Source organism: Sugiyamaella lignohabitans, chromosome B (assembly GCF_001640025.1).
Source record: "Sugiyamaella lignohabitans strain CBS 10342 chromosome B, complete sequence".
NCBI classification, from domain to species: domain Eukaryota; kingdom Fungi; phylum Ascomycota; class Dipodascomycetes; order Dipodascales; family Trichomonascaceae; genus Sugiyamaella; species Sugiyamaella lignohabitans.
In genome coordinates this window covers 1047936-1060220 of record NC_031674.1, presented here as the reverse complement: position 1 = coordinate 1060220, position 12285 = coordinate 1047936, and the positions used below count along the sequence as shown (strand labels likewise).

At 46.7% G+C, this 12285-nt stretch overlaps 3 protein-coding genes across 3 annotated transcripts; 2 read left to right on the top strand and 1 right to left on the bottom strand.

Annotated features, from left to right (window-relative positions):
• Positions 1–5735: 5735 nt before the first annotated feature.
• On the top strand, positions 5736–7265 carry CKI1 (bifunctional choline kinase/ethanolamine kinase CKI1; the record flags this gene model as incomplete). The annotated part of the gene is made up of 1 exon (XM_018879284.1): positions 5736–7265. The coding sequence occupies one exon, from the start codon at positions 5736–5738 to the stop codon at positions 7263–7265; it is 1530 nt and encodes a 509-aa protein (XP_018737216.1).
• A 313-nt stretch (positions 7266–7578) lies between these two features.
• KGD2 (alpha-ketoglutarate dehydrogenase KGD2) lies at positions 7579–8742 on the bottom strand (the record flags this gene model as incomplete). The annotated part of the gene is made up of 1 exon (XM_018879283.1): positions 7579–8742. One exon carries the CDS (start codon positions 8740–8742, stop codon positions 7579–7581), a length of 1164 nt encoding a protein of 387 aa, XP_018737215.1.
• A 1560-nt stretch (positions 8743–10302) lies between these two features.
• Positions 10303–10977, top strand: AWJ20_2344 (uncharacterized protein; the record flags this gene model as incomplete). Its single annotated transcript, XM_018879282.1, has 1 exon — positions 10303–10977. One exon carries the CDS (start codon positions 10303–10305, stop codon positions 10975–10977), a length of 675 nt encoding a protein of 224 aa, XP_018737214.1.
• Between the last annotated feature and the right edge of the window lie 1308 nt (positions 10978–12285).

Here is a 12285-nt window from a genome sequence, read left to right as displayed (position 1 = left end):
GCAAATGCTCAGGGGTGGAATCTCATGTACGCACCACCAGCTGCAGCAGGTTGATCAGCGCATAGAGTAGCATGTCGGAGCAGAAAACTGATTAATATTATTCTTGAGGCAAGATGCTACTATGTTTGATACGGAAAAAGAACTGTAGAGGAAGGATACCCCACCTGAATATTTGACAAACAGCAATGCTACTTGTCACTGAGATACTAAACGATATGGTAGCCTTCCATGCAACAATGAGGCACTATCTCTGACTATGTTCCTTCAACCCTGTAATTTTTATTTACCTGGGTGCAAAAAATAATAAAATAAAAAATAAAAATAAAAGGCATAGCTATATACAAGAACTGATAAGGTTAAATAAGAGGAGGGTCGTTAATTCATTCATGCTTTTTTTGGAAAATGCTGCAGCGGTCGTAGACCAGTGATGGTCTGATTTACCAGACGTCATGAGTCTCAATGAGACCCATGACTTGCATTTGAGAGTATGCTTTGATTCCTTTAGCTCGTAGCTGTTCCATCACAAATGACATGCCTTTTCGTGAAAAGGCTATGCGGTCTTTGCATTCCTTATAACTCCAGTGCTCGATGCGGTCTTTCAAACCCCAAGCACCGAAATTGGATACAAAAGACATATTGTTGGTCATGTGAGTGACAGGAGATTGCAACGAGCTGGCTCTATACACAGTAATCTCCTCTACTTTGAGCAAACGAGTATGGTCCAAATTACGAGTCCAGCTCTGTAATGAGGCATTCTTGGGATCAACTACAGAAGTCTCGAGAATCCAAGAATCCGATATGCCTTTCAGAAAGGGCTTGACAAATTTAGGTAGTCTGCCTCTTTTAAGAATCAATCTTTCAGAATGCAATCGTCCTTTGTCATCGACCCATTGACGAATAGTATCAGCCGAAATCACATGAGAGGAAAATGGATTCGGGTATTTATTGAAATAAGCCAAGCTGGCTGTTGAAAAGTTGAAACTGTCCTAGTTAGTATTGGTACCATATTAATACGATAATTCTACCTTTGTCTATTGGTAAACCATGACAAGTCGTCTGAACGAGGCTCATTTCACATGTGAAATGTGTGGCAAGCAAAGTCAACGCTGTTCTGCCAGCATTGGAAGACAGAACAAATAAAGGATATAGGTAACAACAAAGAGAAAACAGGTAAAAACAAAGAAAAAACTTACTTGAATTCGTGTTCAGTCTTATAACTGAGAACCATTGTCAAAGATCTAGCAAGCCGTCGGGAGAAGAGCTGTTATATGTCAGAGCTCAGGAGTTGTACATTGACAACTGAGAGCTAATTTTTCAACAAGAACTTTAATGCAGAGTAAGCAATGCTATTTTAAATCAACACCACAAGAACTTGTAACAAGAAAACTTCTGGCTGGCTGGCTAAAAGGTGGCGCTGTCGTAATAGATTACTAGCGTCTTCCTTAGTGGTGGAGAATGCCTGAAATTTATATGCCTCTCAAGTGTGGGCAATTTTTCACTGCATGATAGAAGGGGCGGGGTATGCAATTTTTAAATCGGGGTTTTCGTTATTCCAATAGCCAGCAATTGATTAGATATACACCTTGATACCGTTATAACCAAACTGCGTTATTCCGCTGTCCGTCGGACTACCGGTGAGTGATCTAGCCCCAGATTATCTCCGACAAAAAATTGGGGAATGCGGTTTTAGCGGACTGATGATAAATATCGGTTTAGGTTATAGACAAAATTGAGAAGGACCCAGATTTACAAACAACCTTTCTGATTTCATAGAGAAGAAAGAATTGCATTTGCATTTGCATTTGCACAACTTTTATCTAAATTGACCCTTGTCTAAGTATATATTGGGGGATTCTATTGACAATCCCATTAGACTACCTACCGACTTACATCTACAAAAAACAGACACTCGTATTATGCGTTTTGAAAAGTCAGCTTGGACATGGTAGAGTGCGTTAACATTTCAGTAGAAGTTCATGATTTGTCTAATGCGATCAAGATACTTTATCAGTTCCATTTCTCGTTCCAATTCTACCCAAATTAAAGTCACTTTGCGTTCAGATCGTTTTGGCAAAAGATCCGAAAAATGCGAGGTATCGCGATAGAAGAATATTACAGTCAGACATATTGGTGAATCTGCATTTAGACTTAGATATCGTACTTTTAATGTGAATCTCATGATCTAATGTCAATGTCGGATTCAGACTTTTCAGATGGTCCTGGAGAGAGATCTGGAAGGTCGAGAATTAGCACCAGATCAACTGGTCGCAGAAGATCATTGAGGTCGTCAGGTCAATTCACCAATGTTAACGCATCATACAGTCGCCATAAACCAGCCTCGTCGCGACCTGACGATAGTGACTGGATAAACAATTATGCCAGATTCTCCTCAGTGTCTAATGAGAGTGATGATGATTCAATGGGCAGCTATGAAAGTGAAGGTATCAATGAAGCTCCTCAAAGAGACCGATGGGACGTCATTATTGATGAAGCAGTTGAGAACGGCGCTGATACTAGTGAGGCCCTGTTCGATAGATTCATGGCGGCAAGAGGCTTCTTTAAAAGTAGTTCGCAGATGGAATCACATACTGGCGTTTATTTAGCTATCAATGTTGATGAACGGCTTTTGTCAGGAAGCGAGAAATTGGACATTGTGCTATTGCGCCAGGTTATAACATTGTTCATGAAGAACTGGGTTGTACTGTTTCCTAGGTCGACAGTTTCAGCAACATCCAAAATGAGGGGCTATTTACCTATAGATATTCGAGAATTCCAAGAAACATATTCCACTGATGTCAACCCAAGTCAATTGGCGGTAATGAAACTCAATCTCAGCAAAATACTACTCCTGTATCTGTTACCTGGTCATTGGGAACTAGACCGATACTGGCAGAGCTTTGACGAATCTTCAGTTCGAAAAAACAGCATTGAAACTATTACAACCATGTCGACCATAATTGAGCTCTTGGGTTATATAGATGAATTTATGAGACTGGAACAAGACTCGTTTATGAAGGGAATTGAAGACGATATACTACTTGGTCTCACCACATATGAGTATATCCTACGGTTGTCACTGATATATCTCAAATCAGTTAATAGAAGAGGAAGTGAGAAAGGAGCAAGTTCAGATGCTCTACTGGCAGATGCTGAAAAGCTGTGGTTTGACATGTTGCCCGATAATTCGCATCCAGACTTTGAACGAAGGACTCAGAGAGTGTGTAGAATTATTGACGACTCTTCTACAGCGGCTCACTTAATTCAGAAGCTATACTCACGGTATTTTGTCTCAGGCTGGGATGCTATTATTTATTATTATATGGAGAGCTGGGAATTTGTGAAAACGGAGCAAAATCAAGGATTGAACAGGGCAGATCTGTCGTCTCTTGAAGCTCAAGCTGTGGATGAAGATGAGGAGGTGTCGATTGCGAGGATGAGAGAACTAGTTCATGCATTTGACGAGAAAAAAGCAAGAGCTACTGAGACGTCTCGAAGGAGGAATTCTTCACCGGTTGATTTTGACCGCACAGTCTCAGAAAGCTTTAGTCGTACATACGGAAAACCTTCCTATGAAGCAAGAAATGACAGTCCCAGAGTGCAACCACACCCACAAGCAGCAAAAGCAAGTAGACAAGCGTCTGGAGAATTTTCCAGACCTGAACGTGAGGAAAGCCGGCATTCCATACCTACATCTGCAGCAGTACCTCAGAACCCTCAACGCAAAAAGCTATTTAATATTGTACGACAAAACACCCCCCTCGATCCCAGCTCCCATCATACTAAAAGAAAGCTGTCAACTGATAGTATGTTATCTCAAGATATCAACATAGAGCCACCCACAAAATCGCAGTTCAGCTCTGCACCACGAACGAAAAGTGCCCGTTTAGAACCGTCTGTACCGCCCATCACCGATCCTATGAGTGAGGCTATATTAATTTCCGAAGATAGCGATTCAGAAGGCGAATTTTCTAATCTTCGCGAACCGCGAAGCTCGATTCCTCGCAATGCAGATGTGTCTATCTCGTCAGAGAAAAGAGTGTCTCAGCTCTCAGTCGTGCAATCAAGCACTCCTCAAAACAACTCCAATCGGTCAGACAAGCAAAACGGGTCTCAAGACGTCTTCTCTCCCCATAATCACACAGCTCAACCCAACACACAAGACTCAGACCGGTCCTCACATCATCCCCGACCCAGTACGACTAATCTACCAGCCACTCGACAAACCTCTAACAACAACAATACCGCAAAAAACATCCACAGCAGTCCTCCTGACATTGCCGCCGAGTCGCAATCGTTCTCCCAACCACAACCCTCCCCCGCCAGCAACGGCACTAAAATCACACCCAGTCTCGACCACGTCGTTCCCCGCAACCGCTACACCAAACGCAACGAAATGCGCCATACCTTCTCCAACATCGTATAATCTAATTTATTGGCTCCTCCGTGGTGCCCCTATGCCTCCAGCGGCTGGGGCTGCGCCCCAGACCCCCCGGCTCCTCTCGCTGCGCTCGAGTCGTTGCGTCGACGGTTCCAGCTGTCCCCTGCCAAGCAGGAGTTACGGGGCCTGGGGCATCGCCCCAGCCGAGAGAGGCAGGTGGACCCTGCGTCGCCGTTTGGCGATCAATTGCCTCATGGGGACCGATCGGCTCGCTTAACATGCGTTATCTTTTGGCTGGATCTGCATGCTGCCAAGTGCGATAACGGCTCTTCCGACGGAAAAAAGGTCCCCTTTTTCCTTGCAAAGTGTTAATAATGGTCTCCTCGTTGCTCTATCCGGAGATAGTGCTATTTCACAGGAAAAACATGACCACCTGGATACTTTGCAGGAATCAGTCAGCCGAATCCCGTACTTGAAATTACACTTGCACGTCAGGAGCTGAATATATTTGACTATTTTCTATCTATGGCCATTTATAATAGCATTTAGCATCGAAATTAATCTAATTTGGAGAGTTAATGTAATCTACCTCCATCGGCTGATAGCATTACCCTAACATCCGAAATGCTGCCTATCGCCCAATAAGGGTTACTGATCACAAGACAGATGGTCAGAGATAGCCTTATCATTTAAATAACGGGCATCGCCCGCTCCTGTTTCCCTCCTGACTTTTCAGTAGATCGACATATTTTGCATCATTTTTTCGAATTCATTTTATATTCGTAAGTAAAAATAAGAAGTGATGGAAGGTATAGCAAGCTAGAGTTGGCCATGGATTGGCTGTTATAGCAGAACTCAAGGGAAACTCACTGCCAGGACTTAATCAGATGCTATAGCGGGCACTTTTGAACTGGATCAGCTGAAGTCAAAATAATTGTAGAAATTATGAAAGAGACTTTGCTTCTATGGAACTTCGATAAGAAGTCGAAATCATTCTGGATATCAGTGATATAAAAACTGGATTCACTTGATTCACCCGATTCAGAGGTGCTATTAGCATATGGGCTCCAATCTGGCATGTGAAAACGAGAAATTTTTACAGTGATGCAGACGCAAATACCAGTCCCCACGTCAAAACAGCTCGCGAAGCGAGCACAACCAGGTCTGGACGAAGCCCAGCCGCCGGAGGCACACCCTCTTAAACAGCCCAAGACCCACCACGACGTTCCAGGCCAGTTTCATTTGACCATGTCACTAACAAATCTTATCAGTTCGACCCCAGGTTTGACCTAACCCATATCAAGATTTTCCTGAATCGATAAAAGTCTAAATCGAGGAGAAAAGATCCGAGTTTCTCATGAGTCCACCAGTATTGACGACGACCGCAGCTGCCACGCCTATGACATCCCGACCCAAATTCCGCCGAAGCCATTCGCATCAGGGCAGTAATGACTCGTTGACAGGAGTGTCAGGTTTAGAATCGACCAATAACGACGACGAAACGCCCCATGTCAACTTTTTTCTCGACAATCGGCTGCCAGTCGAGTACTTTAAACAGGATATTGTCAAATTAGCACATGGTCTGCGTATTTCCAGATGGAAACGTGTCGAACTGGCCATGGCTAATGATATTATAGTATCGAGAATCTCAGGAGCATTAACCAACGCAGTTTACTCAGTCGACCCACCTCCTTATCTCAAAGATCAGATCAAGAAGAGTTATAAGAGCGATGGCACCAACCGAACTTATCATACCAAAGTTCCACAGCGGATTCTATTAAGAGTATATGGACCCCAAGTGGCACATATCATTGATAGAGAGCAGGAACTGACAACAGTTGCAAGACTTTCGGCGAGAAATATCGGACCAAGATTGCTGGGAACGTTTCAAAATGGCCGATTTGAACAGTTTTTGCATGCCAAACCACTGACCAAGAACGATATTCGAGACCCTGACGTTAGTGTACAGATTGCTAAACGAATGAGAGAATTGCATGATAATGTAGAATTATTAGAAGACGAGCGAGCAAAGGGGCCTGGAGTATGGCTTTCGATTGATAAATGGATGGTTCGTGCGGGAGAGAAGTTGAAAGAGTTGGAAGCCAGTCAGCCAGGAGCCGCTCAAAAGTTATTACAATGTGCCGACTGGACAGAGTTCCTGACCATGGTCCGGAAATATAAAGAGTGGATCACTGAGAAGTACGGTAAAGACCAGATTATCAAGGAGCTTGTATTTGCACATAACGACACTCAATACGGCAATATTCTTCGAATCGAGCCTCCTAAAGGTTCACCGCTGCTGATGCCACGAAACGAGCATCGACAATTGGTTGTAATTGATTTCGAGTATTCGAGCGGCAACCCGCGAGGATTCGATATTAGCAACCATTTCTGTGAATGGATGTCTGATTTCCACGATCCCGAGAGACCGTATCATATACATCATGACAAGTACCCGACGCTGAAAGAACGCATGAACCTGATTGATAGCTATGTCGAGCATGGCTACGACGACTTTGACCACGAAGACCAGATGGAAAAAGAGGCCAAACAGCTGTTACAAGAGACTATTGACTGGCGTCCGGCCGTCAGTGCTTACTGGTGTATCTGGGGAATAGTTCAAGCAGTCATCGACACCGACGAGGATCTTCATCTGCGAGAACAGAAAGACATTGCCAACGGCTCGTACAAATTCCAGACCGGCGACAGCACCACCGACTCGCCATCTCTCGACATGGAGGTCGAAGAAGAAGAAGACGCCGTCTTCGACTACATTGCATACTCGACCGAAAAGGCCCAACTCTTCTGGACCGACATGATCAATCTCGGCCTCCTCCCTGCCTCCGAATACAAAGGCACCCTCAAACCCATGCCACTCCTAGAATAACATGTAATGACGACGAAACGAACTGTGTATTTTTTTCTTCTCAGGGGTCCAGATGCCTCCGGCGGCTGGGGCTCCGCCCCAGACCCTGGTTGCTCCTGCTTCGCAGGAGTTTCTCTGGGGATTCAGAAGCCTCCGGCGGCTGGGGCTCCGCCCCACACCCTGGCTGCTCCTCTTGCTCCGCTCGAGTCGGGGTACGTCGACGGTCCAGGCAAACTCCTGCGAAGCAGGAGCAACGGGGTCTGGGGCGGAGCCCCAGCCGCCGGAGGCAGCGTGCGAAGTATATCAATGCTTTATTTAGTTGGATATGTGGTGATTATTGCACGAGGAGCATCTTTCTGGGGTCCTCGATGAGCTCTTTGACGGTCTTGAGGAAGGTGACGGCCTCTCTGCCGTCGAGGAGTCGGTGGTCGTATGTAAGGGCGAGGTACATCATGGGACGGGCAACCACTTGGCCATTGACAACGACAGCACGCTCCTTGATTCCGTGAAGTCCCAGAACAGCCGATTGTGGCATGTTGATGATGGGAGTTCCGTACAAAGAACCGAATACACCTCCGTTGGAAATGGTGAAGGTACCGCCGGCCATGTCTTCCAGAGTCAGTTTACCGTCACGGGCCTTGACTCCGAGTGCAGCAATCTCCTTCTCAATTCCAAGAACAGAAAGTTGCTCGGCGTTTCTAACTACAGGGGTAACAAGACCCTTGGGTGTAGCAACAGCAACCGAAATGTCCACATAGTCCTTGTATACAATAGTATCACCGCCATTAGGACCTTCAATAGCAGCATTGACAGCAGGAATGTCCTTCATAGCAAGAACGGAAGCCTTGGCAAAAGCACCCATGAATCCGAACTTGATACCGGTGCTCTTGAGAACCTCGTCCTTATACAGCTTTCTCATTTCCATAAGAGCCGACATATCGACCTCGTTAAAAGTAGTCAACGAAGCAGCGGTGTTTTGAGACTCCTTAAGACGCTCAGCAATTCTCAATCTCATTCTGTTCATCTTGACTCTGCGTTCCTCACGAAGTCCAGCACTGGCAGGCTTGGCCTCTTCAGCAGCTGGGGTCTTAGCAGCAGGCTTCTTAGCGGGTTCAGCAGGCTTCGATTCAGCAGGTTTCGACTCGGCAGCTGGTTCAGAGGGTTTCGACTCTTCCGACTTGGATTCAGCGGGTTTAGACTCGGACTTGGACTCAGACTTGGACTCGGACTCGGACTTGGACTCGGACTTGGACTCGGACTTGGACTCGGATTTAGCACCACCGCCCTCACCAGGCTCAATCTTAAACAAGGGCTGGCCAACAACCACAGTATCATCAGCATTAGCCAAGAACTCGGTCAAAGTACCGGCAAACGGGGCATTGACGCTGACATCGATCTTATCAGTCTCAATAGTAGCGACCTCCTCATCCTGCTCCACGAAATCACCAATCTCCTTCTCAAACCCCTTCAAAGTACCTTCAGTAATGGATTCAGCCATATCAGGCACTTTCACGATCTCAGCTGCACCGAACTGTTAGCAATTTGGTCCACACCGCCTCCGGCGGCTGGGGCTCCGCCCCAGACCCTGGTTGCTCCTCTCGCTTCGCTCGAGTCGTTGCGTCGACGGTCCGAGCAATCTCCTGCGAAGCAGGAGCTACGGGGTCTGGGGCAGAGCCCCAGCCGCCGGAGGCACACCCCCATTAACCACTTACCATAACCTCTGGTTTGTAAAAGTGAGACTGAGCGCAGCACGGGTCGTTTGGCTGCGATGTGACGGGTTTGGACCAATGACGAGGTGGTCATGGCACGGGCTGAACCACGAGCCACGGCAGCGGTGGCCACGGAACGGAGTGCTTTTTGCGACGTCAATCGCAGGGTGGAGCTCAATTTGGCGGAATTTTTCAGCATTTTCGGCTTGGATTGTGTGTAAAGTGCGTTTTTAGACCGGGATGTCCAAAAAATTGCGTCGCTGCTTTTGTCCTGTGTCTGATTATCGGATATGGCCTATTATTAAATGGCTTGGGATTGGCCCTGAAAACTGGTGAACCCGCCAGCCGTTCCTCACTTCTTTTTGCTCCGTCGGCAGGGTAAACCTCCCCTCTTGGATCGACTACGCACATGCCATCTGTGTCTGGTGCTTGCTTAGACCGAGTCGGGCATGGTCCATGTGGGTCCGGCGTGCCTCCGGCGGGCTGGGGCGCTGCCCCAGACCCCGTGGTGCTCCGCTTCGCGGAGCTTTTAAGTCGGTCTGGTCGCGTGGTGCGATTAGTGGGGGTAGGGGGTGGGGGGAGGGGGCACCTGACTGGGGTTGTGGGATGGCAAAACGGGTGGATGGGTGCGTTGGTGGTTGGGCCGCGGAGTTGGCGGGGTGGGATCGGCGGGTTCAGGGTCCTTGCGAAGAATCTTCGGTGCGTCTGGTTCCAGGCACCTGCACCGCCGCTGCGGATAAAGGGCCCGAAAACCGCTACAAACCGCGTATCTCATTGGCTGCTAGCCGCTTTCCCCCTAACCTCGCGCATCCCATCCCATGCGATGACTTGCGGAAGTAACCATATGTAATATAACACAGTAGCGGTGCCGGCTGCTGGCGTCCTCATATGTATCAAAATGTAACATGGGGGACCGAGGGTGTGCCTCCGGCGGCTGGGGCTCCGCCCCAGACCCCGTGGCTCCTGCTTCGCAGGAGGTTGCTGGGACCGTCGCCGCAACGACTCGAGCGTAGCGAGAGGAGCAACCAGGGTCTGGGGCGGAGCCCCAGCCGCCGGAGGCAGACCCCGTCTAGCCGCATATATGTCACTAAATGGATGTGAGGATGGTTAAGGGATCAGAGTTGCTCGTTCGAGTACGAACGGTAAATATGGAGGATGAAGGGTCTGGTGGACTACTCGTCTGAGAGTGAGGAGGAGAGTGATGAGACGGTGGGTGGGGTAGAGAAGGAGGCTAAAAGGCCTCGGAAGAGGGTGAGAGTGAAGGATCAGGACGGCCACCCGGGGGGAATGTGGTTAAGCTACCACCATTGCCTGACTCGTTCTACGATCATTATATAACAGCCCCAAAAATGTCAAGTGATCCGAGTTTTCATGGCGGTCGTACCAGAACTTACGAACATGTTCCCGGCAAATGGCCGTCTCACGTGTACTTAGAATGGATCCCGGATCACAGTCAATTTACTGTTTTGAAGGATGTAGTGGAGTATCTCACCAGTAGTGAGAATAGTAATGGTGGGGATATAGTATCGCTGCTGGAGACGGACCTCGGAGTGAAGCTACCGCTCCACATCAGCCTGTCCGAGACATTAATGCTGGATACGGCTCAAAAAGACCCGTTTCTGAAGGCAGTTACAGAGTACTTTGAGAACAAGAGTGCGATAGACGTCACCCTCGATCCCAGTGTGAAGGTGTTACATAACAAAACTAGAACTCGCCGGTTTCTGTCTCTGCAGGCCAAGGACAGAGCCGAGAATCTCGCGAAATGGACCAAAGATATCGACACTATTGCATATTCGTTCTGCCAGACCGGTCTGATAGCTACCGACACTCCACATATATCGATTGCATCAATAGACGGCCCGATCGAAAATACGACTGCGACTATCGTCGATGGCTCATCGGATCATCACTTGCTCCCTCGTCATGTTAGCAAACCAGTTTCGTCCTTGGTGATACATCTGGACGAGGTGAAATTACGTATTGGCAGAGATGTCCACATTCTAAACTTAAAGCATAGAGATTAGTGATTCTGCTTTTGTTTAGCAAGTATGAACTTATCTGCTGACGGTAGTTAATGATAGTAGATGAATTTAGTTTTGGTGTTGCGAGAGTTATATCTTCCTGTTAGTTACTTTTAGTCGCTGTTAGAACCTCTAACACCTGTTGATACCTGCTAGTACCAGTTAGTAAGTGCTAAACTATTGGCACCTGGCAGTTCTGGTGGTGTGAACACTAGTGGTCTCATACGCCCTAACATCTCAAACATAGACCTGGTGCCAAATAATTATTTAAATAATTATTTAAAACAAAACCCAACCGATTTTACAACTGACAGTTTGCAATACTTTTTCTTGTTTACACTATACCGTTATTATACAACCTAGTATATGATGTGAATCAACCCGTGCCATATGATTCATTTGGTTCACTTTGCAAATAATATCCTTTACTAACCAAAACTATGCTAGCCTCACATCAAACCTAGCCAAGGACCCGAACTTTTCCCCATATGCACAAATGCCCAGACAACCGGTCTATTTTCTGTAGCAGACATCGGCATTACACACCAAATGCCCTTACTTCACCGTCTTATCACTGATCTTGGCTACATTATCTAATGCGTTTGAACCTGCCGAACCCAACTATCTTACCTCGCTTGGAATAAATCTTTCCCACGTATTCTGGTCCCCCGATCCTCCGTTTTGTTCCTAACAAAACTACTTTTAACTTCTAGTACCTCGTCAATCTCCTTGCATATACCGCTCTGGCGATACACATCATTGCCTAATGCGGTATACTGTAAACACCCACCCGCCGATCTGTTTACATATCCCCTAAACAGGCCGATCTTGTTACCACTATATTTTTTTACACATGATCATGTCGCCGGAAAACAAAGGCGTTAGTTTCCCACGCCCAAGGCTATTTGCCTTTTTACCGCTTAGATGTGCCGATAACAAAAGCAATTCGCTTGCAGACTATTGCAACAACCCATCTATAGATTGTAAAACCGAGTCTGATTGTCATCCTTTCCTCTCCAATTGAGCCATGATTGCTTTCATTCTTTCCTGAACTAGCAGTTGATATTATTTTTTTGCTTGTCTACCACCGACTTTAACTTTTCAAGCTAAGAAGTGTGCCTCATGCATGTACCTCTTATGGTGGTTTGTTTTGTTTTTGCTATTGTGCCAATGTACGATTAGCTAGCCTTTTTATTGTTCTCATCAGCCACTTTTTTGCATCTTCTTCTTCTTTTCTCTTCACATTACATACCAACACCTTTTACAAGTGCTGTTTCTACTGTAACGAAAACCAATTTTTTGGTGATTTTC